General features: G+C 37.9%; 1 protein-coding gene across 5 annotated transcripts in view; it reads left to right on the plus strand.

Moving 5' to 3' along the window:
• The first annotated feature begins 1,671 nt into the window (after nt 1-1,671).
• MYRFL (myelin regulatory factor like) overlaps nt 1,672-27,679 on the plus strand; it is a 37,157-nt gene continuing 11,149 nt past the window's right edge. For 3 of the 5 annotated variants that reach the window (XM_010413678.4, XM_019279877.3, XM_019279878.3), the window contains exons 1-17: nt 1,672-5,366; nt 8,311-8,378; nt 8,474-8,732; nt 9,520-9,614; nt 11,434-11,581; nt 14,774-14,969; nt 15,397-15,473; nt 16,733-16,843; nt 17,403-17,493; nt 20,278-20,478; nt 20,858-20,966; nt 21,422-21,531; nt 24,953-25,116; nt 25,710-25,773; nt 26,498-26,583; nt 27,362-27,433; nt 27,552-27,598. In XM_010413678.4, coding sequence (XP_010411980.1) covers nt 5,164-5,366; nt 8,311-8,378; nt 8,474-8,732; nt 9,520-9,614; nt 11,434-11,581; nt 14,774-14,969; nt 15,397-15,473; nt 16,733-16,843; nt 17,403-17,493; nt 20,278-20,478; nt 20,858-20,966; nt 21,422-21,531; nt 24,953-25,116; nt 25,710-25,773; nt 26,498-26,583; nt 27,362-27,433; nt 27,552-27,598 — 2,101 coding nt within the window. In that variant the 5' untranslated portion in view covers nt 1,672-5,163. The remainder of the gene's footprint in view (nt 5,367-8,310; nt 8,379-8,473; nt 8,733-9,519; nt 9,615-11,433; nt 11,582-14,773; nt 14,970-15,396; nt 15,474-16,732; nt 16,844-17,402; nt 17,494-20,277; nt 20,479-20,857; nt 20,967-21,421; nt 21,532-24,952; nt 25,117-25,709; nt 25,774-26,497; nt 26,584-27,361; nt 27,434-27,551; nt 27,599-27,679) is intronic. The other 2 variants (XM_010413680.4, XM_010413681.4) reach the window with 1 other exon arrangement.

The raw sequence follows: 27,679 nt of genomic DNA on the forward strand, positions 1-27,679 counted from the left end.
TTAGAAGGTTTTTTGGTAGTCTGCCAGTGTGAGAGGGAGAAGCTCTGTTGATTCCTTTTAGTTATAGGAAAAACAAACCTCTTGGGATGTCATGTCTCTTCCATAATGTGTGGTTCTGCTGTGTTCCATTAGGATGTGACAAAGGTCTGCTAAGGCTATACAGCATACGGTGATGCTGTTAGATGGCTGAATTTCATTATCTGGACACAGGTATGTGTCAAGGCTGCAAGAGCTAATCATTTATTCAGCATGGAGTAGGCTCTCTTGCTGTTATAAACCATAAGTAAGTCTGAAAAGGGAGCAAGCTGAATTGAAGAGGTGGTTAGCCCTCTTTTCAAGCAGGGGTTACATTTACTGAGTGCAAAGCCATCTTTAAGTGATGGTGTCTCTGCAGCTTAGCACTACAGCTTGTGTGCTGGCTTTGTAACACCTGAATGAGGCAAAATCTCATGAGGCAAGAGTAATAAACTGCTAGTGTTGGTTTGGTGGTCTCTGTGATTAGTCATAGCAGTGTTAGAACATTGTTTTTCAAGGCTATGAAAAAACTGAATCTTGCAGTATCAAGTGGAGAATGATGCTACTGAGTGGTTCCTCAGTGATTCAGTTTTGGCTTACAAATGCATCAGCTGGCAGTTAATGAATCTATAGGTCTGCTTTGTAAGATGATTTGAAATTCATGAACAAAAAAGATCCCCTCTCCCCTGTGCTTTAGTTCCTTACAGTGCATATTTGTTTTGACACTCACTAGTAAGATAAAGTTGTATCTGCAATATTGAGAGGGGGCAGTCTGAAACAGGGTATTTTTTTTCAAGGAAAGTGAAATAATGTTTGTTTTCCTGACAATCACTTCTTTGAATGATTGATAGACCTTTTGCATTAGATATGACTCAGGGATTTGACCTTTGCTTTTTCTCATTCAAGTAAATGGCTTTTGTGTTGTGTGGCTGGGAAGTTATCTTTTTTTCTGTTTCATTTCAATTGCATATTAGAGAGTTCATCTTTGATGCAGGCTTTTCCCCTATTATTCCTGTTGAAATGAGTATTTATAATTAAAACATTTTGCATTTTACAGTCACAAAGTTCCTATTTGTCAAGGGAAGGTCAGGGTTCCTGATTAGCTCTTCTGCCTGTGTGTGGCAGAACAATCTGTTCTGGCTGATGTTATCAATGGGTTGAGAGACCTGATGGAAGGTCAGCCTAGTTACTGTTGAACTCAGTCTTCTCTTTTGTTGTAAGTTACTTTGAGGTGTCTGAAATGTGTTTTGTTTGTGCTGTCTGTGAGCTAAAGAAATCTCTTCCTTAGTGGAACCAACACCTCTCTGTATACTCATGCTCCTGCATGGGTAACATGGAATATAGATTAGAGTTTGTGGTAAATAAACCAAGCCACTGAAGAAACATGCCCTTAAAATACAAAACACTTAAACCCCAGAGATGCCACATACCATTTTAAGGATGAGAGATTGAAACAGGAATAAAAGATTAAATGAAAAATATAAAATATTAATGGTAAAAGATTTGTTTCTACAGAAAATGTTACTTTTGGGGGGGGGAAAAAGTCTATCTTAACACAAAGTCGCTCCTTACACTTTGGAGTTACAGGTCTTCCTGAAGTTGAATAACCTAGGCTGGGCTATGTCCTGGTTGGCTGCAGCACTGCTAGCTACATCTGGTTTATATTTACAGCCCTGTAGCTCTGCAGCTTGTGTCAATGACACCAGGTCTGTTCTAGTCAAAATGAGCTGGAATTTGTGAACAATTTAAATGGCAACCAGTCCTTGGAGTCCTTTAGCATGAAAAAAGGGCCTATAAGCCCCATAAGTAATATTTACCTTAGTAAGTCAATGAGGTTCAGCTGGACTTTCCACTGAGCCTGTATAGTGGAGCTCATAAAGTGCTGAAGCCTCTTTTGGTAAAAAAACGACATAATTTCATGATAAAGTATCTTTAGATGGAAATCAGTTATTAATTCTCAAGCAGAAACATATCCCTCAAAGTGCAAGGGTTTGTAGCAAACAGTATGAATTGGTCTGTTCAGCAAGCAGGTATTACTGAACACTGATTATGTTCTCTGCGCTGTTTTTACACCTTGAGCTGTATATAGGGATTGTTTCCTGTGTAAAGTAGCTGCTATCTTAACACTAATCTTACTACACATTGCTGGACTTGGCTGGAAGCTTCCTGGTGTCCTCTTCTAATGTCAGGAAATTATTAGTTTAGTACAGATCTTTAGTCAATACTATTTCTCTGTCCCCTATCCTTCACTTTCCATTTAGATACCACTGAAAAGGAGGCAGCCGATTTAAATGCAGATATATATATATAAGGCTACATGAAAGTGTTGGGAGAATTGATCAAGGTAGGTTTTCAGGGATTGAGACTTGGCTACAGGACTGTAGAATGAAGCTGAGGAGCCAGGTGATGAGAACCTCATGTCTGGAGGAAAGAAGGGGATGACTGCCAAAGAGTAACTGCCAAGTTAAGAGGCTGGAATTCATACTTCTCCTTGCAGGCCTGTGGCTGAGTATTACGGACAGGCAAGAAAGAACAGGGGAAGAGAAGACAGTGGTAGTACTGACAGATTTTAGACTTGGGGACCAAACAACAGAAGTATCAAGCTTATGAAGAAATGAGAAAAATTATATAGTAATATTCAGCCTGTGACTGCAGTGTGTGTTCTGCAAACATCTCTGTGTGAACCCCCTGCCATGGCCCTGCCTTGGCCTTTCACCTTCATCTGTTTGTTGGGTAGCTGGGAGTTCTCTGCACAGTGAGACTGAAGTTGAATGTGTCACTCCGTGCAGACTCTTCCAGAGATGTCTGGGCACATTGCAGTGTGAACTGCAAGCAGAGATCCCCAAGCACAAGCTGATGATTGAGGCTGCTGACTCCACATATCCTCCAGCAGCTCTTAGCCATGCATATGGTTTTGTGCAGGAAGCTGTATTCACAGAAGCCTCACAGCAGGGCTTGTCCTGTCACATACACGCAGTTCTCTGCTCTTACAAGCATGCAGCATCCAGGTGAGTGACTGGCTTGCATACCGCCCACATCTGTTAAGTACGTACTGTGATCAAATGCCTGTGAGGTGGATGCCACCATTTAAAATAAATCTGCATATGATCCAGTAAGTCCTCCTCTGCTGAAACAGTGCAAGCCTGTGATGCCACTGACCTGGAAAGTACATTAACAAAGTTCCACAGGGCAGCAAAATGTACCCGCTCTTCCTTTCACCTGCTCCACAAACATTCATTAGTCGTGGGCTGTCTTCCTGGTGTGCTTCCTTCCTCTCCCAGTGCTGCTTATCCTTTCATTGTCCTCCTCCCCATTTAGCTGTTCATGCAAAGTGGAGAGGTTAAGAAGAAATGATAGATACTTCTGTTGTCATCACTTAGCAACAGAACTGATCTCTGGACTGTGGGATGTCCATTTGAAAGGCCTTGTTTAGAGCTGTATTCTTTGATTCAAAAGAGCCTGTCTCTGATCTTGGTCAAAACGAAGCATTCTTGGTTGTGTTATACAGGAAAAACACTTTGTATTTGACCTCTGGCCTCAAGTTAGTAATGAAATTATATCATTCTGCATGAGGGTTTGGTAGTTTGAACAGGAAGAACAGGTGGGGTAAAAGAAGGAGAAGGTGATTGAATCCTTTTCCTGTGCACTACATTAGTAAAAGGAGAAGGGTTTGTAGTTCAAGGTGGGGTTACACTGTATTCAGACATGAAGAATGAAAAGGTGAGAACTCAACAGGTTTGAGGAAAGCTGCTAAGGAAAGTTAAGCTCTTTTGTACTCATTAAGCTGGTTTTGCAAAGTGACTTGCTGCTGCTTCCAGACTTCGTGTGTTCCAATTTTGCTAAGTCAGTGGGCTGCACCTATTGAATCGGTTCTTGTCTGGTGTGTGTGGGACAGCTTTGTATACAACATCAATAAATTGAGATGCAAGGATCTATCAGTAGCACACCTGCAAGTTGCTATCCCCCAGTGAAAGGCAGTCAAAATTAAGCCTGCAGCACCAACAAGTAAACAAAACCTAGATTAATCTACTATTCCAAAGCAATTTGGGAAATGTCTATTAGCAATATGAATTTATGTATTAAGATAGATACAAGAGGGAATTCCTGTGCAAGGTTGTGGATTTTTAGATTCTGCTTGCATGAATGTCCTTTCTAAGCACTAGATCAAGAAGGAACACTATCAGAGAAAGACATCAGAAAAGGAACTGAAGATATATTAGGGTAAGTGTACTATGCAGGGCAGTACAGTGAGAAGACAGCAAACGCACTAAAGGCAGTGACTACTCCTCAGCCAGTGGCAGTGATTAACCTTTTGTGTTCTCACACGCTGCAGCTGAACTGAGGGGTCGTGGTTGGTGTCAGACTCCAGGGTTGAGCCTTGAAGCTCTGAATGTGTGGGCTGGTCCATTTTATCATGTATGAAGTGGTACAGAGGCACTTGCAGCTCAAGCAGGAATGTCAAAGTCCTTATCTTGTTTGCACTCTGACTGGCCACACCTGTATTTGTGGAAGACTTGCCACAGAGGTGGGGAGCCTGCAGAGTAGGGCTGCTTGTCTGGGTTTTTTAATGAGTGCCTGATGACTTTCTACGAAAGTTGACATGAATTCTGGAAACTTTATAATCATAAAATCTGTTTATAGCCTCCAGTTACTAAGCAACAAAGGACAAAGTATGGAACCTTTCTCTTTGCTAATACATTTAACATGTTAGTGGGCTGGATTTTTTAGGCAGAATAAAAGGAAGCCACCAATCAAACATTTTTAAAGCTTTATTTTGGCTTTATTTAAACTCAGATGGTGGATTTTTAGATTGAGTGTTTCAGAAACTCACTTGCAGTACTTGTGAGTACTAATGCACAAAGTGGATCTGTGTACGACTATGTCTGAGCTTCAACCCAACAGACTGTTTTGACCTCAATGTGAAAGAGTTGGAAATGATCTTCAAAAGCCCTTTTCTCAGTTGCAGACTGGAGTCGTTCATCTTCCTGCTGTAGTAATTCACTGAAACCTTAATGCCATGCATTCAGTGGTGTTTGCCCAGTGCTACACTGTCATCTGCAGTGCCCTGCACATCATTAATTACTCTGCATTTCTCATCATCCTTTTCCCCAGAGTGACTAAACCAGAAGCATAACCCTTTCATTACACATGAGACAGGCGAGATTTGGTTTTCCTTTGTGTAGGAACATGGGCAGCATTACTTATTCTGAAACACTGACAATTCCCTCTGAATTTCTGTCTTTTTTACTTTTAACTTCAGGGCAAGATGTCCATGGAGCCTTGGAAAATCCCATGGTGGATACAAGCCTGTTGGAAGAATTCATTAGTAGCGACATAGAGTTTGGAACTTTGTAAGTATTATAGCAACATGTATTTCCTCTCCTTAGCCACAGCTTTTGAATTGTTTTCATTGGTGCCATGATAAAATCTGAGTTTCAAGAGGATTGTGGCTCTCTTGGCATTGTTTCTTGAAGCTGCATAGGAAGACTTAGAAAAAATTAACTACAGCCAGTAATGGAAATACGGTTGTCCTCTTGTTCAACAGAACGAATGATAATGAAATCTGCGTTGGTTCACAACTGTTGAGCTAATTGTGACATTAAATGCAGAACCGGTACTTTAAAATTCCTGTAAGTGCTAATTTACTGTTTATGTACAGAATAAGCGATAAAAGTAAGACTACTGTATAATAAATTGAGAGAAAATGGAAGTCTCCCAGTTTGAAGGAAGCAGAGTTACTGTTTTCACCCTACTTAGTTCAGAACAGAAACCATCTGTCAGTCTCTTTTGAGACTAACTTTAAAACTATCAAAGGATGCATAGTGCAAAGGCTTATGGTCAAGGGTGGAAAATTATGTATCAAAGACTTAAACCCCAAATCTTTCATCTAGACAACTGTCAGATGATTGTAGTTCAAGGCAAAATACTATTAATAGTATTATTACACTTGCACTTGCCAAGAAGCAGAGCAAGAAGGGATGTTTTAAAAATAATTAAACATGGAATTTTTCATTCTAGACAGATTCAGCAGCACATGTTTACTTAAAGTGGGCTAAATAGGCTCCTATCTGATCTAAATCATGAATAATGAGTTAATTCTCTTTGCCCACACTATAAAAGTAAAGAAAAAACGATTAGGAGGTTATATATAAATATCCATAGCCTTTATTTTTAGAGTGACTAAATGTGTTTTAGGTTAACAAGATTATTGAACTCCTGTATGACAACTTTAAAATATTATTTTGCTTTTATACACAAAATACAACAGAAATATAAATGTATATATAAATATGCTATTATGTAGTTTAAGGAAGTTAGATATTATAGTTACTGTGCTACAAAGTATTTACATGCAAGAAAACCATCTGTGAAACTATCATGGGTTTGGAGGCTGAACAGGGTTTTACACTAATACTACAGTCCTACTTCATTATTTATGGGATTAAGAATATTTACTGAATCATTAGATCTGTACAGGTCAAATTATTAAGTATTTGTGTGTAGTGCAGACAATTTGTGCATAAACAGAATAGAATCTCATAAAGGAACTTGTCAAAACATATCAAAGGAGAAAAATATTAAAAGCCTCCATATGCACATATAAAATGCAGAACTTCATAATGTCACGTGCAATGAAAAGGGTGCTGTTACCACCAAGGTCTTGGGTGTACATTGAAATTTCCATTGAAGATCAACTTGCATCAGAAAGACCATCAGCCTTAAATTTATTCTTCTCTTACGTCACATGTGAAGCACCATGTGATTTCCTCATTTTTTTCTACAGTAATACCTTCCACATTATCAGTGAAAGGAGAAAAAGGGTTGCCATGCCTTTTTCTAAGTAGGCATTTCATTGATATACTGTTTGTAATACAGGATCATTTAAAATACAGATTATTTTCTTTTCCTTCAAAAAGTATCAATTTCAGTAAAGTTTTAACTTGGAGATATATTCCTACTACCTCTGTATTCCATAAATACTTTCTCCTAGAAAGTGTCTGTCTGTATTTTACTGAAATAATCTAAGTTAAAGCAGAAATCAAGTACCCAAGGCCACATTTGAAGCCAGAATATGAGCTGAATGTGTAGAAGGGAAGTTTTAGACTTTTACATATGTATATTTTTAAATTTTACAAGGCACAATTGGAATTCAGTATATATGGATCAAGCATCCCACAGGAAAAAAAATTAAAATGAAATATTTACTAACTATTCAAAGTTGAAAACAAGGTTTAGGGTGTAGTCATGGTATTTAAAAGCATCAGAGAATCTATTTTGAAGGAAATTAAAGAAAATTCTAATGTGGAATTTTAAAATTTATTTTTAAAGAGGAGCCATGTGGTTGAAGCTAACCCTAAATGCAAGGTTGTGGATGTGACATGTTAGAAGACCAGTAGCAATACCATTATGAAATGCATGAGCACATGTCAAAAGTAATAGGCTGTAACCAAAAATAAAACTGCTCTCTTTAATGCTATCCATACTCAGAAATACAAAACCTGAAGTGAAAACAATAGAATGAAAATTGTCCATTGATGCTTGAAAATATTTGCTGTGTGTATGCTTTTATGCATATGAGGGTGTCTCTTTAAGGAATTTTATTTTATTTTATTCAGCTTCTGTGAGAACACTAGGCTTTGGTAAAGGAGGTGTGTCTCATTAGATTTTTCATCCTTCCTCTGCTGTAGCATTTTTAGCCTAACATGCATCTTAAGACTTGCCTTTCAGGTCAGGCTTCAGAGCAGTGTTTCAGCTGACAATTCATAGGAATACCTGAAAGGACTGAGAATCCATTTCTTGAACCTCTATCTATTCCTAATGTAACAGAAGAACCCTCTGTAGTTCATTTGGATGGCAGCAAGATGGCATAGGATTTTCTCTTCCTTAAGAGAGATGAAGATGCTATAGGTCTTTAACCTTTAGTCTAGAGAGAATGGGGCTTAAATCCCTTGTGAGCGCCATATGTTCAGAGTCACTGGTGTGCCTGCAGGTAACTGAAGAACCACTCATGGGAAGGAAGGAGGATTGAAGTCAGTGGGTTGTGAAGGGTGGATTTGGGTGAGAAGGGATGGGATGGGGTCTTCCTGCATGGCAGAGAGGCGGAGGGCCACAGGAGATGGTCTGATGAAGTGTAAGTGACATTGTCATGTGAGAAGAGGCAGCAAACATGGTGAACAATGCTTCCTGAAGACCCTTGTCAGTAGCCTGGTGGTCCCTCTCCACTTGCTTTCAGCATTGGCTGTTGTCCTCCATGGCTTGTTCCAGCAGAAATTAAAATCTCTTTTTCATGTTTAGGCAAAGCCAGTTGCCAGACTCCCCACCGGACTCCGGATCAGAACCATATTCCCCACCGCAGCTACAAAGTAGGTGATATTAACTTTGGCTTTTCCCAAGCTTGTAGGAAGATCTCCAGCTCCTCTTCCTTGTTCTTATTCTCTTATCTGTTTATTTTTCTCAGCCCCATGGTACAATACTCTGTGGCCCAGTGGGCTGCAGCCTCCACTGCCATGCCCATCTGCCATGGCACCCAGCAAGCTTCCTTGTGGGTTCATGGAGACTTACTCTGACCCCAATGCCATGAGGCAGCTTTCCACCATCTCCCAAGACTGCTGCCTGAAGACAGAAAATGCTGTGACTCCATGGAATCATTCTACATCCTCCAGCTGTTTGGGTTTTAATTATTCATGCTTCCAGCCTAACGCAGCTCAGATTTCTGGGTAAATGATAAAGCTTTTATGCAAAGGATGAGACATGCAAAAAATAGTAGAGCTGGTTTAAGATTGGTTATAAATCCCTGTGGGTGTAGGGTTTTCCACAGGATGGCAGTGTTTAGACATTTTTGAGACCCTTGTGGTTAAGGGTTCTTTAAACCATCTTGATTGAAGTTTAGATTGGAAGTAGGAATGGATTTCAATTTTTAAAACTGAAGAAGGCTAATGATAAACCAAGAGGTTTTTCATAACTGGATTATAAAAATATTCAGGTGTTTTGCAATACCTGTTGTAGAGATTTGTGCATGAGGATCTTGTAAGTGTTCTAGCAAATGACATAAGAGAAAAAAATTCTCATATCTATGTAAGCAAGTGAAGCAGTAATCATATACTACCTGCCATATTAACCCACCAGTGCGTTGTAGGTGCTTAATTATTTAAAATGGCTCTGGTATTTTGACATTAACTGGTAAAAAGTAAAATTATTCAAGATAAAAGCTGTGATTTTAATGCAAATGTCAGGAAATTAAACTCCTGACACTTATGGACTGTGTAAATTTTTAAATGGGATCAACTTCTTTATTCATATGAAATAAAAAAAAATGTTTTGGAAGGAAAAATTTGGATAATTCAGTTTTAAAAACCCACCAACAATCTCCTCCCCCAGCAAATCAGAATTTGGGTGACAGTGCAGTTAAAATGAGGTAATAGAATCGTGAGTGTTCTTTTGTTATGATTTTGTAATATCTATATTTAAACTTATAAATGAGTAATGCAACTTACGTTTTTACAGAAGTATTTCTGCAGTGTCAAGCAAAAAAAGGAAGCTCTCCCAATTACTAGGAGATGTCATTGATTCTCCAGTGCAGTCTCAGGATTCCAGACAAGGTAAGCAAGTGTGTGAAGATGAAATGTTTTATGCCATAGACAAGTGAATACTTGAGGAGCACAGCTCTGTGCCTTACCAGAAAAGGTAATGGTATTAATGGATTGTACTTCACTACCAGGTTTGGAGGAATGTACTTTTTTGGAAAACTAGGATCTATTTAGATTTGGCAAAGAGAGAAGAGCATTAGAGGTTCATGTTTCCTGAGGATTTTCTGTATAGAATATTCTGCCCTTTTCCATATGTGAATCTCCAGTATGGAGATGATAGCATATTTTGCTAACTTTGCTTGGCACTAACTTGACAGGGCAAAGAAAGCATTTTGGGTCAGATTAACAGGGAATTAATGGGGTGGATGAGCAAAGAGATTGCATTTTCCCATTATCTCCTCCACTCCTTGTTTTTTTTCTGCTAAGTGTATGCATGAGCAAACTTGGTAAAAGCTGTATGTTCTTTCCCACCTATTCCCCATATTGATTTGGTTCATTGTTTTATCAAGATAAAAGTGCTAAGTTTATACCAATTGATACAAAAAAACTTTATCAGGCATGTACAGAAATGAATCAGCTTCTGTGAAGCTTCTGTGAGGCTCTCTCTGAATGAGCAGTTTGTAATGACCAGTTTATCTGAGGAATTTCACCTATGTCTGTTAGTGAAAAATCTAGGAGCTGCTTGTTATTTCCTCAGAGTAAGTTATTTTCAGCATTAAATCAATCTTTTAGAACACTTTTAATGAGTAGAAACTGGATTTAGTAGGTTGCTTTTCCTTTGATATCTTTGATTTAATCAGTGTTTCTTGATTGTGACTACTCCTCTAAGTAAACCACTGCTGAAAAGAGAAGACAAGCAGACACTTCTGTATCTGAAATTGCTATTGCTGTTTTTAATATGAAAAGATATAACTTTGAAATAGACTTTCTCTGGGTGTCATTTCTAATAAAATCTCACTGACATGTGCATTGGAAAAAGAACAGAGGTATGAGTAAAAATGGCATGGGGATCATTTAGAAGTGAGGTGTGAATTTCTTTACTGTGGTGTTCTTTCTATCTATCTATCTATCTATCTATCTATCTATCTTTACACTGCTGTATGTCAGAAGTGAGGACTTGCAAATGAAGCTTGGGCCTGAAGTGATTCTGAAGGCTCTGTCTTACTGTGCTGTCACTGCCTGTGGATGTATCTTAGTTATATGTTCAATGACATATTTTCTCCTATCTTTACTGCACTCTATTTATCTGTTTCTCTTATCACATTCTCCTCTGTCTTCATAAAATGTATAATATGTCAGAGAATTGTGGTTGACCCTGTCTGTCAAAGAATTCTCTATCGTATAGGCAGAAAGCAGTAACCAGATTCATTGACCAGATGTAGTGGTGAATGTGCTTGTTATTGGAAAACTGTGCCTCCTGTAGTATATTCTTCAATTCAAACCCATACTAAAGGGAATGGGAAACAAATGTAATTATTTTGCTTAATTGCTTCTTGCAGTGTTGCAGATGTACAGTAGAATTCTTAGCTTTCCTTCTGCCCCCCCACCAAGGGAAACTATCCATCCTTTTGGAGAGAATAAAAAATAGGAAGTGCTACTTGTGTATTGTTGTGCAAATCAGGAAAGCTGAAAAATTTATTTTCTAGAGCAAGAGAATATAACACAATCTTGTGGAATAACTGCAAAGGATAATCACATTTAAATATATATGCAATGCATTTGTGATTTATATATATATGTGCATTTATGTAAATATATTTATAAAAATGTCTATGCAGGGTTTTTGGCTAGTCCCAAAAGAAATAACTGAATTTTCACTATCTCTCTACAGCAGCTGTAAGGGACTGTGCTGCTGAAGTGCAAGAATATGACAGTGATGGACAGAATGCTGCTTTGGAAAAATGTTGTCAAGCACTTACATGGCAACCATATCAAACTTCTCAGTGGAACAGCTTATTTAACTCTAATTATGAAAAACTGTAAGCACTAATGTTTGCACTAGAAAAAAAATTGTTTCCTCTGGTTTTTTTTTTTTTCCTTTTTTTATCTGTTATTGTAGTTTTGTAGGAATAAATGATACATTTGGCATCCCTTGTTCTTATGGGAAATAAGAACAGAGAAGGAAATACAACAGGTATGATGAAATATGAACTTGCAGGTTTTTCAGATAAGCTGAATTTGAAACACTTGTTGAAATTAATGCCAGGTTTTCTGATTTCCCTTCAGGGATTTAGGGGCAAAAGGAAATTTAAGATACCTGGTAACTTTTATTTATTTTATCAAATGTGTTGGGGCAAGTAATTGCTAAGCATATGGCACCTTTCCCTCTAGTGGCCTAAAACATTAAAGGAAAACATTAGAAATTACCGGTATTACTTCTGTGCTCATACAACTTAAATCTTAATCATTATAGACAAGTGTGTGTGACATGCAACTGTTCAGTCAAAGATTTAGAGTTTTCCTGTGTTAATCAAACGATGAATAATTTTTTTTTGGTCACATGATCTGGAAAAGGTCATTCCAAGTTCACTTTACATCCCTGATTTTCTCCATTCTAATACTTAGTGTATGAACCCTTTAAGCAAATTAACCCTTTTCTACAGCATCTGGTTAGTTCTTCAGGATTGGTGCAAAAAATTTGTCACTGTCTCCACAGGACTTATATAGCACAGTAAATTGTAATGTTCCTCTAGCCCAACCTGCCAAAATATCTCATGGGAACTGGGTGCATATCAGTGCCATCACTGGACACTGATGTTACCTGTTTGCACACAGGGGATAGGGGCATTATACATCTTACTATGTCCCACACAACCCTTCTTCTCAGGTACTGACATGACAAGAGAGCAGACCTTTACACTCCTTGGGAGCTGGATGGGCCCAGAAACCTCCAGCTGTGTTTGTAATATGTGTATTCACTCTAAATTGAGGTGGCTTCTAACTCCTGTTACACTTTGAGCCAATGACTACATGAGGGCAGTGTGCTCATGGTGGGAGATTGCTCTCCTGACACTGCCCAGTTACTTGTTGCTTCCCATACACCTAAAACTGAGGTTCCAGACTCACATTTCTTTGTGACTTGGGTCAACAAAGACAATGTGAAGCTGAGCAATAAAGTATCCCAATACATGCTCTGCTGCTGTTACTGTGCAAGGGGATTGAGATGTTATTAGCAGAGGAAGTCAGTATTACTTTGAAGTGGGGTCAGTGGCAGTGCTGTTGTTCCAAGATGCACTGTAATTACAGCACATTGCACAGATTTTCTGAGTAGTGATCCTGTGTTCTGTTGGCCTCAAAAGACTCGCACGCTTCTCATTGCTTAGTGTAGATGGATTGATCCCAAACCTTCAAATTGCTGCACCCACTTGAGGGGTATTTCTCAGGTTAATTATTATTTTCCATTTTATTCATACAGTACTTTAACCTCTTAGTTATTTCATTTTCACAACAAAAATGCTGTTAGCTGAGGTAGATTCATTAGAAAAGGTTACTCTACCATTAATTCTGCCCTTCATTGTGTCTGCTTGGCACATTCTTGGCCCTTGTCTCATATTGGTGGTGCTCTGTCCTAATGATTTTAAAGTCCCTGAACACTTAAATTCTGAATAGAAAGAGGAATTTGAAGCATATTTCTGGTAGGGACGCTTGTGTGACAGGGATATCTCTTGCTACATAGAAATTATTCCAAATTTTACTGTACTTCTTGGTAAGACTCATCATTCTTTGTGCACTAAGGACAAAATATGTGTTTGCTCTTAATTAAACTACATACTCAGAAAATTATAATATGAAATTGCTCTTTGAGAGTCATTGTTCCAAACACTGCAACTTGGAGACATGGAAATTTGTAATTTTGCTTGTCAAGCTGCTTGCCTATGTGTAGGCAAATAGTCTGAGATTGCATTAAGAATATTGGCTAATGAACTTGCTGCACACCTAAATATGAAAAATTACTCCTTTCCCTACTATGAAATATAGTCATTTCCTACAAAAATAAAAAAAATTGCCCGCTGTAGGAAGAAACTGAAGAAATTTTACTTCTTTAATAATGATGGTTTGAGGAGATGGTAGAACCTTCATTATAATTTTAAATATGAAGTAACAGATGACTTAATAGTTTTGAAGTAGTTAAAAAGTAGTTTTCTCTTTATTCCCTGTCCCAGATAATCAATAGTTAGTTGAAAGGAGACTTCTGTTGATAATTTATAAAAAGATAATAAAGTCTATTTATGTCCTATAAAGTCTGTACATTTTAACTTTTCCAACTAGTAATGGAAGAGTTATGAAAAGCCATCTTCAGTAGTTGTATTAATGAGAGATCCTCAGTAGCATCCTACAAGATCATTGTTATCAAATTTCATTAACAAGAAAAGCAAGTGTCTATATAAGAGAACCTTGCCACATAATTCTGTTATTTCAGAATTATCCATCCCTTAAATCAGAGGACTGGAAACATTGTTGGGATGGTGAGTTCACCCTCTCTAATAGAAAGATCTGTTGATACCTTTACTTGTTTACTGTGAGTCATAGAGACAGAATACTCTTGCTCTTTAGGTGACCATTGCCCTTTGAAGAAATAAAATAGAGTTGCTTTAGCTGGAGTAGGAAGTACAATATATAAAGGAGAGTTTTATAGTCAGGCCAGAGGGTTGCTACTGATAGCTTTTCTTTTAGCTTAAGTAAAGCCTTATTTGAATCCAGTAGCTTCTGCAGAAGCACTTGGTGTGGGAATTTGTGAACAAAGTGGGGAGTCTTGCTGGCTCATTAGCTTATTGTTGTCTGTAGCACTAGCTGCAGCCTGCTGTTTATAGCAGTGTTGTAATGAATGACTGAATTCACTAAAAGGTTCGTTTATGCTCTTAGGTGCACAGAGTTCCTTTATATCAGATTTGTAAGTGAGGATTATGTAAGCCCCTCAACCCCTGGTTTCTGAACATTTCATTTTCAGACTAGAATTGGAGGACATTTTATATGCATTTTCATTTTTACACCTTTGACAGGTTAAGAAGAAAATAGTGGTAGAACTGGTGATTGTAAGGATGTATTTTTGGTCCAGTTTTGTTACTAAAAATCAGATGGCTTTTTGGACCACTTTAAAAAAATAGGAATTCAAGATGTCACTCAAGTATGTCAGTACCTAAAGTTGCTATTCCTTCTCCTTGTTTTTGTAGACCTGCGGTAGGATATCACATTGTCACAGATAAAGGATTTAATTTTTCAACAGCAGATGATGCCTTTGTGTGCCAAAAGAAGAATCATTTCCAAATCACAGTTCATATTAGAATCATTGGACAACCGAAATATGTCAAAACTCAGCAGGGGAGGAAACCAATAGAAAAGTTTTACTTGAAAGCTTATGGAATTAAGGCAAGTGTGTCTCCTCTTTGAGATTATTACTTTTAATTATCCGTATAATGAGGTAAATAATTGAACTGTTTTATTAGGAATTTTTTGACTAAGAACATGTAACTGCCTTATGTAGGTTCAGTTCTCATGCTGAATATCTGCGGAATGGAATGAGCCAATAATGGTCTGGATTCAGAAAACATTTTTTCTTTTGTAAATTAATGCACTTACTTTCCTTTTTTTTTTTCTCCCTTTCTACTTACTTCTTGGGTCTTCAGAGTAGATGTCAATTATCAATTGATCTTTATTAATTTGTATGTCATACCATTAGAAATGAGTGCAATTTCACTGTTTTAGGCACAATTTGCCTATTAATTTCTATTTCAATTTTTATGTGTTGGAAAATCTAATATTCATGCAATTTTTGAAAATTATTTTTGTCTTATAGATGGAAACTCCAGATCAAACAATTGCTATTGAACAGTCCCAGTCAGATCGAAGCAAAAAAACTTTTAATCCCGTTAAGTAAGTATTTTGAGAAAATTATTCCATTTTATTTCAATATGTGTGATTGGTTTGAAATATGAAGTAGTTGCTTCTTGAAAACTTACAGTAGCTCTAAGCCAGTTTTCTGATTTTTGTACAGATTTCATTGTGGATGCACACATAGAATCACAGTAGTAATGCATACCTGGTCACACTTTGTTAAGGAAAATTTTCAGCAGTTTTACGGATGTGTTAAGTATGTCTATCCAAAATACTTACATTCAGCTAGAAACACTCTTCTGTGCTGCTTAGAGCTGTATGGCAGATGCATTTCCAAGCTTAAAAAATGTCAGAATTTTCCTGTCCTAGATGAGCATGAGATACATTTGCAGTACTTTTTAAGGAGGAGTGCCACTGCTAGAAACATACGTGCAGCATCTTTCTGGAGCTCTGCCATTCTTGAGCATTTAACTCACTGGCAGAATCTATGTTTATTCTTCTGGCATAAGTTTCTTCTGTTGGAGCAGCTCTGTTCTCTATAAATAATTAAATAGGCCTTATAACACAAAGAGATAAGACAGTGTCAAGTTAGACAGGGCAGTGCTGGGATAAAGGCTGCACTATATTATCACCTAAACTGAACTTTGAGCTTGGAAGAAGAGCTTGACTTTCACTAAATTGCCTCTCTCATGGCATTTTTCTTCCTTTTGTGTACTGACAAATAGATTCTGTGTGTATGTAAATTATTTTATGTGTGACTGTTTGGTGAACTGTAATTTTATCTATACAGACTCATTATTTGTATTCTTTATCTCTTGCTGGAGGACTACCACTATGTATTTGAGACACAGGTGCCTGCTGTGTACTTCCAGACATGCAAATTAGGTGCAGATGGAAAGAAGGACAAACAGTAAGATCTATTAATTTTAATGTAGAAATTCAGGCCCAATAATAAGCAAGCAGTTATTAATCCTGTCGAGCAGGAAATAGCCATCATATGGAACATATACAGTTTTATTATATTCAAAACTATGTACAAACAGACCAAGAAACATAAGACTCTTATTAGTAAGAATGGTTCCCTACTTCTGGTGCTTTATCCTGTTTATCTCCCTGATGTAGTCACTGTTTTTAGTACATTTTTAAAACCAGGATTACTGCATTTTTACTGGGGTTCCTCTGTTTTATTAATTGTCAGTTTTTTTCAGAACTGTTTTAACGAGTTTGTGGAAATCTGGTTTGAGCAGATAGATCTCCAAGCACTTACTTCCCTGATCTCGTTTCATTTTCTGTTTTAGAGTTGATCTGCCAGGGGACCAGATAACTAAAGTAACACTGGGAAGGCTGCATTTCAGTGAAACAACAGCAAATAATATGAGAAAAAAGGGGAAACCTAATCCTGATCAGAGGTATTTCTGTAGCTAGTTGGCCTGTGTGTTAAAAGTAGAAAAGAGAAGGTCTACTTTAGAATGGAATTAATGTTTGTGAAAATCTCTGCTATCAAATCTGTGTTATTTTTCAAATTCTCTAATATTTGGTATGTGCTTACAAGCCTCTTCCTCTACAGTCACAGAATGATATGAGAATAAAAAACCCCAAACTTCATCCTCATGGTTAGAAATAGTTTCAGGAAATCATAGCCAGAATACTGGCTGACAAAATCAAGAAGCCAAAAAAAGCAAAATAATGGTAATTTTCTTCTGAGGCAGGAAAGGTTTTCATCTTGGAGGCTTCATTACCTAAATTCGTCAAAATTATTGTATTCTTTGTTAATTTGCAGTGATTGTGGGGTTTGTAAGAGCATATTTCTTAAGAGTGAAGGAAATACTTTTTCTTTTATATTGTAAGAAATACATTTAAAAACATTGTATTTTTATGTATCAATTATAACAGCTGTATTTCAAACATCTTTTTCTGTGAGAAGGAATTACTTCAATTATTGTCTTGATTAAATCAATTTCAAATTAGATACTTCATGCTGGTGGTTGGACTGTATGCTGTTTCTCAGGACCAGTTCTACTTACTATCTGCAAATGTCTCTGAGAAGATCATTGTGAGGGTAGGTATAAATTTGGATTACTTTCATGTAAAAATATTTACTGTTTTGATATTCACAGGAGATTGAGGGGTCATGATTCTCAGGCATAAAATTACCACTGAGTCAAAAAGATTGAGGAAAAAAACTAGAATTGCATGTTGTATGAGTATGTTATCTTTTAATTATCAGAAATTAAAAATGTTAAAAGTAGAGTTATAAAAAGATTTAAAAAGAAAGCTTGTTATGAGTTCCAATACTAAATATATTGATTTTTCCAGATTCTTTTTTTATTCGAGGTGAAACAATTTACTTCTCTTGCCAGGAATTTTGTAAATGCTTTCACTAGCTAGAGTCTTCATTTTCCGAGGAGGATGAGACGGAAAAAAAAGTAAGGGAAGAAGGTCAAGCAGCTCTAGGAAGATTAAGACCCATAGCTTCACTTTTCCAGTGTGTTTTCAGAGTGTCCCACCTCTCAATTTGATGGTAGTAATATAGGTTTCAAACTAGAAAAAGGAAGAATAATCTCTTTTCCTCTTAACTGTTACTTTTCAGTTCCCTCATTCACAGAACATTTTTCTTTTAGTACTCAGCTTTAGTCTACAGTTAGACTCGGAAAAGAGAAAAATCCCAAATCTAGAATGTAACAAGAGCTATGGAGAATTAGGGTTAGGGGAGAGAGAAAACACAAAGCCCCAGCGTGAGTGGGATTGCAAGGGACTGCCAAGGAAAGGTGGGGGCTGCTGAAAGCTTTCAGTCCTGGCTCCTTTTTCATGTGATCTGTAGGTGGTGGCTAATGTTTGAACTGGGCATAGTCTGGAGTTATATTTATTTCTAGAAGCATACTATGTTTAGGGCTTAGAAAGATGGGGAATACATAGGTGCCATGTGGTGGGGCTGCAAAAGATGGAGAGGGCCTCTGGAAGATTGCAGTCCACTGAACTTTTTAGTGTGGGTCAGCTGAGGAGCTGCTTCTTGTTTGCATGGACTCTTTCTAGCCCTTGGCTTATGGAGAGGAATAGGCTTAGCATTTTGGTTTGGAGTCTAGTACGACCAAGAGCTCTGGTGTATTAAGTGGAGCTGGGAGGAGGCTTCTAAAGAAAGTTGAGGGCTGTCAAAAGCTTTCAGTCCTGGCACCATTTTTGCAGGCCATTGCTTGGGCCTGTTTGGCAGCCCAACATCTGCCTATGCTTATGACTATGGTTTGGTTTAGCATTTGGTTTTGGACAGAGCAGAAGGGCAAATCTCCAGCCCATGGGGTGTTCCTCAGGGGTTTCCAAAGGAAGATGAGGGCTTTCAGATGGTTTCAGTCCTGGCTCCTTTTTCGTCTGGGGGTCCTCTTGTGCCATAAACCCTCTTCCTGCAGTTACAGTTAGGTTTTTGAAGGGCATTATGGCCCAGAGCTCCTTTTGGGGTGGAGCTGTGAAAAGGCTTTGAAAGCAGTGTGTGGAGTTCAGCACTTTTCTGCCCTGCTGAGAAGTTTTATCATCCTGGCTGCTGCTGTGGGCTTTTTCACTTCAGGATGCTGAAGCACTGTGTTTGCATCATCCCTACATACATTATAGTTATTGTCCTTTATTTGTCCATTAATTTCCACAATTCTGTTTTCATCTGAATTTCTCTTTCTGCATCTAACAGTGTTATAGATATCACATCATTAATAATTTGGGGAAGCTGTTGAATTTTCACATTTGTCTCATACTTGTTACAAGATATATATTTTTATGTAAGATTTAGAAATTTACATTTTCCTACTATTTTTAATATTAGATTATTTTGAAATTTCAATGAAGAGGGCTCCTTCAATGTATGTGAGACAGTTCTTGAACAGGAATTAATGGAATGAGATTTTGCAAACCTGATCACTCTTTCAGACAAAGGAAAAAGAAGGCAGTAAGGCAGAAAGATCAAGAGGCTCTGGTCTGAAGTAGTGAAAATATCAACAGGAAAGATAGAAAGAAAGAAAAGGTCATTTTTTAGATGTCTAACAGGGCTTCAATGGCAGGGTAAAGTGAGTCAGCCACTGGCTACCTTAAAGTGGCAAAGCTGTGCAAGTACACTGTGAGAAAAAGCAGCTCATCTTCTGGCCTTTCATACACTCAAACACAACAAAGCTACCAGCTGAGTGGTGGTTGTCAGGCATATCAGATCATGCTCTAATTGTGACAAACAGTGGTGAGTACACAGTGCCAGGCCTTGTAGCTGGCAAAGCCCTGTGAAAGCCTGGCTTCTTTTTATCATGATTGTACTTTGGCCTGAACTCAAATTTAAAAAAACAACCCCAGAACAACAAACCACCCTAAAATGAGCTATAGAAATCAAATGCCTTTTCTGGTTATACATGTTCTGTCATTTTATTGGTGTTCTTTAAAAGACCCTGTTTCCTTGATATGAAATTTCTAATACGAATTAATTTGAAAAAATTACAAAGGATTTTATGAGTCACATGTGTTTATCTCTTCCTTGTTTTCTCTTTTCTGATTTTCAGTCTCAGCTAAAATTTAGTGGTAGATAAAGAATGGTTATAATGTCAAAGTTAAAATTTGGAAAGCTTTGGACATTGTCAATTTAGCTTAAGGTGCTAATAAAGTAGAATTCAAGGGGAAAAAAGGGAAGAGGCCAGTCCTGTGTGAGCACAAACACTCAGAAGTGACTCCACTCTTGTTTTTTCTGTCAGTGTGTTAAAAAGCTTTTGAATACAATTTCAATATTTAAGATTTGGCTTTTCATTTTCCCAGAATTTCTAATAGAATAAACAATAGTGCATCTATGCTATACTGTACCTTTAAACAAAAAATTTCCTTCCAGGCATCTAACCCAGGACAGTTTGAGAATGACAGTGATGTACTGTGGCAGCGAGGACATGTTCCAGAGACTATAGTGTGTCATGGTCGAGTAGGAATTAACACAGATGCACCAGATGAAGCACTGGTTGTCTGCGGAAACGCCAAAGTTATGGGCAGAGTCATGCACCCATCTGACAGCCGAGCAAAACAGAATATCCGGGAGGTGAGGGCCATGCAGTATTTAGGGCATTCATGTTTGCACCACAGCACATGTGTGGATCATTGTTCTGACACATGAAGCAGCTCCTATATCCTGGCTCTGCTGAAATGCTGGCCTGAAGAAACCAGATGTACCACAGTGCTCTGTAGAACCTATAGACTTTGGAGAGGGCCCTCTGTAGAAACTGGGAGCTGTCAAACTGAAGGGTAACTGGCAATACAAATACAAACAGCACTCTGATAGTGGGGAATGGTAAGATTGTCTATGTTTTTCAGTGTGATGATTTTCCAAATGACTGTGTCAGGCTAGTTGCTCTCTCAGTGGTGTCCTAGATGCCATGCTTAGTGTTTCAACATGTAAATCTTGGTATTTTTCCAACCAGGTCGATACAAATGAGCAGTTGAGAAGAATAACACAAATGAGGCTGGTGGAATATGACTACAAGCCTGAATTTGCATCTGTTATGGGAATAAAAGATACCCATGAAACAGGTATTAAGTCAGCTCTGTTCCCATTTTTCATTAACATCTACTGATATTTATTGTGCCATAGGGCCTTTTAACATCCTGCTATTTAATCCTCATTTTTTAGGTTACTGCAATTGCACACTTGGCCGTCTATCTCTTGTGGTATAAAAATGCCAAAATTAGGTATTGTCTGTAATTTTACAACTTCTGTTTCAATTTTTAAAGACGGGGAGTTTATTTTCCAGAAGTAATGAGAATGAAGTATATGCTTACAAACAATTTTGTTCTTACTGCAGAGAAATGAGAATTCTAAAGGTTTCTAGTTTTTCTCTGTGGAATGGAGAAAAAACCCTGAAATACTGGATTTTTGTACCACAGAGAAATTCTAGATCTTTTTTTGCTCTGCCTGTAGTTTTTAGAATAGTCAGTGGGTACGCCAATGTGTTTCATGACATTATTTTTTGTTACCTTGCGAACAGGAATAATAGCCCAGGAAGTGAAGGGGCTTTTACCTGAAGCTGTTAGAGAAGTTGGAGATGTTGCTTGTAATGATGGAGAAAAAATAGAAAACTTCCTCATGGTTGACAAGGTATGGTCTTGAGGGAGAAAGTGGGGGTGTGTATTTAGACTGTTCTTTCATGTGGAGAGCTATGAACACGCGCTGTGCCCCATACAAAGCTGTAGCTCTCCACGTGCGTTACAGAAACGGCCTTTGGCGGATTACCGAAAAAAACTGAAACAACAGCTGTTTGCAAAGGACTGAATCTTTTAATGACAAGAAGAATCTATACTAAAAACTGATTACAATACTATATAAACTATAATACAGTTAAAAAGAAAAAGGCCTAGCTTTTCTGAATAAAAGTGGATAGCGATTTCATAGCATTGCTTCAACAAGCGGGACTCCAAAACATTCTTTTGTGTTGAAGTGTTCAGTTAATTAGGTGTTCCAGAAGTGAATTAAGCAATGATGACATTCATCTTGTTAAATAAAAACTTCCTTACTCTAATCCTGGTATAACCTCTACATACCAAATCCAAGTGCTAGCTCTGTGTGAAGGGGGTTTTTTTGGCGATCTGAAATGCTTTTTATAGGTTCAAAGTCATATGCTGTGAAATGGCACACAAAGTAGTTACCATGCTCATAGGTTGAAAACACTGTCTGGATGTTGTCCTGTGCTCTCTTCCCCTCCTTTTCCTGTAGAAATAGGACTTCAAGGAACTGTCAGTCACGGAGTCCAGTCACACAAGACTGCAGACAGCACTTGTCTCAGAGCAGCCCCTCTGTTGAGCGCTGGTTCACTGCATGCCAAAGATGACTTCTCAGCTTTTTCCCACTTTCAGCTGATAATGAGAAGAGGGAGGTTTTAGAGATAGGTGACCTTATATTTTCTGGATGTTATTATGAACACAATCCGGCATTCATTATCATAATGCATTCTTTCATTATTCTATAGAAATCACAAGTTTACACCACCAAACTTGGGGAAAATACCTATAAAAATACTGTATTTCACTTGTCATCTCTTGCTAGTCTGTAAATAGTTTAAATTCATAGGTTAAATGAATATTCTAGGTTGTATTCCATATAAGAGAAGTATGAATTAGATACCTTTAATAAAGCTGTGGAAAGAGCACTTCTGGAGATACTGTTGTAAAGGAGATGTTTAGAAAATGTGCTGTATTTGGTCAGGGTTCCAGCCTGTAGCTGATTTCTAGATGCTAGTAGAGGAGCAGTGGTGGTAGGTGGTGGCTCCAGGTTAGTTTTGCCCTTTAGGCCTTCCTGTTATATTGTATGACAGCTGTAGCATCATTTGCATTTTTGAACGCCCCCAAAATTGATTTGGGGTCGTCAGTTTTTTTGTCTGACAGAAGATTAGGTGGGAGAGTTGAGCTTTTGGTTCATATCTCTTCCTTCCTGAAATACCACACAAAATACCATCTCTAACAGTGCCTCACACCACTGTCTTTTGGGCCCATCATGTTCCCTTTCTTCTCTGTACCTTGGGTCTCTGGAGAGTGCTTGCCAGGGTGTCTTCCAGGGATATGACCTACAAATGGAGAATGCCTGCTTTCTACTTCATGCCTGCGGGGTGTGATTCTGCTGTGTATGTGGCCCATGCAGGAATGGTTTGTTACAGCAATGGCTTAGTTGCTGCTTGGCATTTTCTTGACTGCTTGTCTAGATCTGGACCTGGGATTACTTCACAGACACTTTGGTGTTTTAATATGGTCAGGTAAATCTGTGCTTTCTCCTCTTTTTCCTAACAACTGTGGCAGAGCATATGAACGTCAATTCCATGAGCTTTGGGGTGACAGGAGCTGGAGAGATGCATCTAACAATATAAGATGTATACTGAATTCAGAGATTTGGAACATCTTCTGTCCAGGTGGAACATCTGATATAAATTCCTGAGCTCCCAGCTCCGAAATAGCTCAGCACCTTGGATAATAAATGGACAGTGCTTCATAACTTTTTTTTCAGTTTGGCAGGTGATGACACTTTGAAATTTCTTATCTCGTATTCCAAGTTTATTTCCAGATAAGTAGGGTGCTGGTGGGTGTTGTGTCTCTTTTTCAGTTAGCTGTTTGGAGCTGTTAAACTTGGTAAAATTAATTGATTGTATTACACATTTGAACCAGGCTCTGCTACTTTCTAGAGAAACATCTCAACTATGTGAAATTTGGTTTTTTGAGACAGAATCTTTCTTTTCTTCTCAGTTGCAGTGTGCTCAGTACTTTGTCACGAGAGAGGCAGTAAAACTCTGATCAGTTTTTTTTCCCCAAATAGAGTATTTCTTCATTTTGCCAGAAGAGCCATTTTCTCAGCTAGTTGAAGCCACCTAGAAGTGATTCATGCTTGATTTGAAGACAAAGGAAAGGGCAGCTGCTCACATGTCATTGATATGAGGGCAAGTGACCATATAAGTGATTTCACAGTTCTAGGCACAGAGATTATTTTGAAGTCACTTTTTATTTAAATGGGCTGTTGGTATCCTGGCAGTAAGGAAGCTTGTGACTTACCACTGATAATGTGCTCTGATTCTGATTACACAAAATGCTGTCTGGTTTTGTGGAATGCAGTCACCTTTTAAAAAAAAAGTATGCATGGCTTTTACAATGTGAAAGGAAAAACTGCTTTTACTAGACTGGAACACTTAGCAGTAATAACTTCATCCAATGGCACCAGTCTGGTTGCACATTAGTATGAGAAAGCCATTCTTTCAAACACAGCAAACAAAGTACTCTGCTACTATGTTCCTGCAGTGGATCAGTAACCATTTTGGTCTCAGAAATGGATAAAATACTTACTACCTGGATGGTTATACTGAGGGCTTCTCCAGCAGCAGATTGATACCTAGATGATAAGCAGGGGTAGGAGAATAGGAGGCTTTTCCCTGGTAAAATATCCAGAAGGAGTAAATGGAGGGTGTCTGAACTGTTTTAGTTGCAGAGATGACCATGTTATTAGAAACTACAAGACTCCTGTAAGAGACTGGAGAGGCTGAAGGGGAAAGCAAAATATTATGCAATCACAGCTTGACTCCTGCTTTGGTTTTTAACCTGTCTCACCTCTGTGTGATTAACATTATGTGTACAACATGAATAGAAACTCTGGCTTGTCTGAGCCTACCTAATGCCTGTAGGTAAATGGTTGGATGGACATTTTGCTAAGCAATTCTGAAATCTGTGTTCAGCTGCAGCACTGAAAATCAAGTAGTAGATGCCTGTTGGAACAGTGTTAAGGTTTCAATACAGTATGAAGGTAAAATACAGTTTAAATTCTTGGTGTAAAAATCTCTTTAGCTTCTTCAAATTTTTCTGCAAGTCCTCATTTTCAATTTACTGCCATTTAAATGTCTAGAAAAAGGCTTTTATAGTCATACGTGCGTCCCATTTACAATGAGAGAACTTGTGTTTTTATAGGCGAATCCTGCACTCATTTCTTCTTGTTACATCTGATTGATGTATATACTATGGATCTACTTTTGTTACTGTTTGCTTCTCAGGATCAGATCTTTATGGAGAATGTTGGTGCTGTAAAGCAGCTTTGTAAACTAACAAACAATCTTGAAGTCAGAATAGAAGAACTGGAACAGTGGAATAGGAAACTGGCCAGGCTGAAACGGCTGAGCAGTTTAAAGTCAACAGTCAGTGAAGAGAGCAAAGTCAGGTATGTTTGGCTGGTTTTTTTTCTAATAGTTGTCACACAAATTGTTAAAGTGATCTCTGTGATAGAAGTGAAAACTGATTTTGCTTGACAGTAGAGTTCAGCTAATTTCCAGCATTTAAGTTGTGCAAAACACCCCAAATTTCTCATATTTTTTTTTACTCACTGACAAAATTAATATTTGAAATGGCTGTTAAATCTTTGTAATTGCTTCTGTTGCATAAAGCAAGGGTAGATTATGTCCAGTTACAGCTCTGGAACTTGGAAATTGCTTCTAAGGCAAATCTGCAGAGCTTCTTCTGCAAGAAGGAATCTTTAAAGAAATTGGGGCTTCAGCAGAAGTGATGAGCATTTCCTGTTTCTAAGCCATTTCCCCAAGTTTGCTTTGAAATCAAATGTAACATTAAAGAGCATTCACCTGAATGAGTTAACTGCAGATCTTTGTCCTTGAAAGTGAATCTGCTGACACTTCTGCCTTTCCCTTTGTAAATGTTAGAACTGAAAAGCAAGATGACATTAACACATTAAAAAATATCTTTTCATCACTAATTAGTTGCTGAAGCATTTGAATGTTAAAGAGATCTTGTCTCTTACAGCAGGTACAGTCGAGCTAATAGTCTTTTGCCATCAATAAAACCAGTCCCGCTAAAATCCAGGAAGGTGAGTGAAATTAAATTCTTGTCTGAGTCATTCATTGTGATTTGCTTTCACTTTCTCTTGCTTGTATAGTGGTATAGAAAGCCGATACCCCTTTTCACAGGGATTGTATGAGGGAAGAAATACATACATTGACCTTTTTCAAGACAGTCTTCCTAGGCTGCCAAGTCCCATTCTTTAAGATGAACCAATGCTCATTTGCCTACCTTGCTTCTGCCAGTGACAAAGAGCAAGAGAATATAATAGGTCAAATATTCTTTGTGCCATAATGACAGTCAAATGCTCCATCATTTAAGATCATCCTACTTGTTTGGAAAATGCCTTTCTTCTGTATTTTTACCAGTCTTGCTTTAACATGGTCTGAGCACATACTGAAAGCTGCTGAACTTTTAGTTCTGGCCACTTACTGGGTTCTTAATTTGATTTTGAAATACTCAAAAGTATGAAAAATGTCAGGAAGAAAGGACGAGGAGCTGTTACTTTTAGCTATCCTTTCGTCCTCTGTAATGTTTTTGTCCCCACACTATCAACAATGCACAGTGCACTCGCAATTTTAGGACCCTTTAATAACTGAATTTTTCCTCTGTAGATGCTGACACCTATATAAGGGTGTTCATGAAAGAAACAAGGGTGATGTATAGTCAGCCTAGTGTAGTATTTCTTAATCTACTAGTAGTGGCTTAGATATGTGCCACTTGAATTAACCAAACTTTTTTTTCCCCCCTAGGTTTGTTTGTCCAAGACCAAAGAATCTTGCTCCACGAAGATTTTCCGAGTGACTGTAATAGCTTTGCTTGCTATTATGGCACTATGGTAACAATTAATTAACAACAATTTGACTTGTTTCTCGCTTCTCTTTTCTACTTACCTGAAAGAATATAGCACTTTTCCCCCTTCTTTTCCTTTCCTACTCGAAGAACGCAATGTGTTAAAATTAACAATGAATATCCTGGTAATATTGTAAAGTTGAAACCATTGTATAAAAGTGAGGTACTCAGGTGATGGACACGCAGCTGATCTCTCTCCATGTCACAATATATGGTGCAACTTGACTGTACCTCAGTGGCTTGTGCTACAGGTGCAAAACTGGACTCTGCATGTTTTATCCAATCATTCTGTGCCTAAGAACAATTTCTGATGTACAGAGTGATTCTGTTGTGTGAAATGAAGCTGAACTCGTTCCCATTGTGGTGGGCAAATATGTGACTGAAAGTTTAGCTTGTGACATTGGACTTGTGGAAAGGAAAGTATGCTCTGGACTTCTGAGACTACCATTTTCGGTTTCCAGGCCAAAAACCTGTGGCTTACAATCTCTTTGTGAACTGGGTACTTTGAAGTGGTGTTGTGATAGTATTTAGGTTGGAAACTGGCCATATTTTGTGTTGAATACAAGTATATGAACACAATATTGTGTATGGGTATCTCATCTAAACCCCATTATATTCAGCTGAAATTTTTCCTGCTAAAGGGAAAGTGATGAGATAGTTAACACTTGCATGACTACATTTGGACATGGTGCTGTCAAGGTATTATTCATATTGTGTTGTATAAAAGATGGATGTAAATCTATGGAATAATTCTCTTTCTACAGTGCTTTGACAATATGGAGCCTGTATTTACTTAGCATTCATGACAGACGTTTTGAAAAACATCCAGTGTACAGGCAAGTAAATTACCATCAGTGAATTCAAATGAGTAGAATTAGTAATAGATTGTGGATCAATTTGTTATGGTCCTCAACTCTAATGTTCATTTCTTAATGAATTGTTTTTCTTCATCAGCAGCAACTCAAGTTCTGTTCCAGTCTCTCCCTCTACCACCACAGCAGGTACTGTGTCTCTGCTGGTCTGCATATACATAATGGGCTATTATAAAATCCTGTACCCAGCATTTGTGAGAATTAAGGTTT

Source organism: Corvus cornix, chromosome 1A (genome assembly GCF_000738735.6).
Source record: "Corvus cornix cornix isolate S_Up_H32 chromosome 1A, ASM73873v5, whole genome shotgun sequence".
Classification (NCBI taxonomy): domain Eukaryota; kingdom Metazoa; phylum Chordata; class Aves; order Passeriformes; family Corvidae; genus Corvus; species Corvus cornix.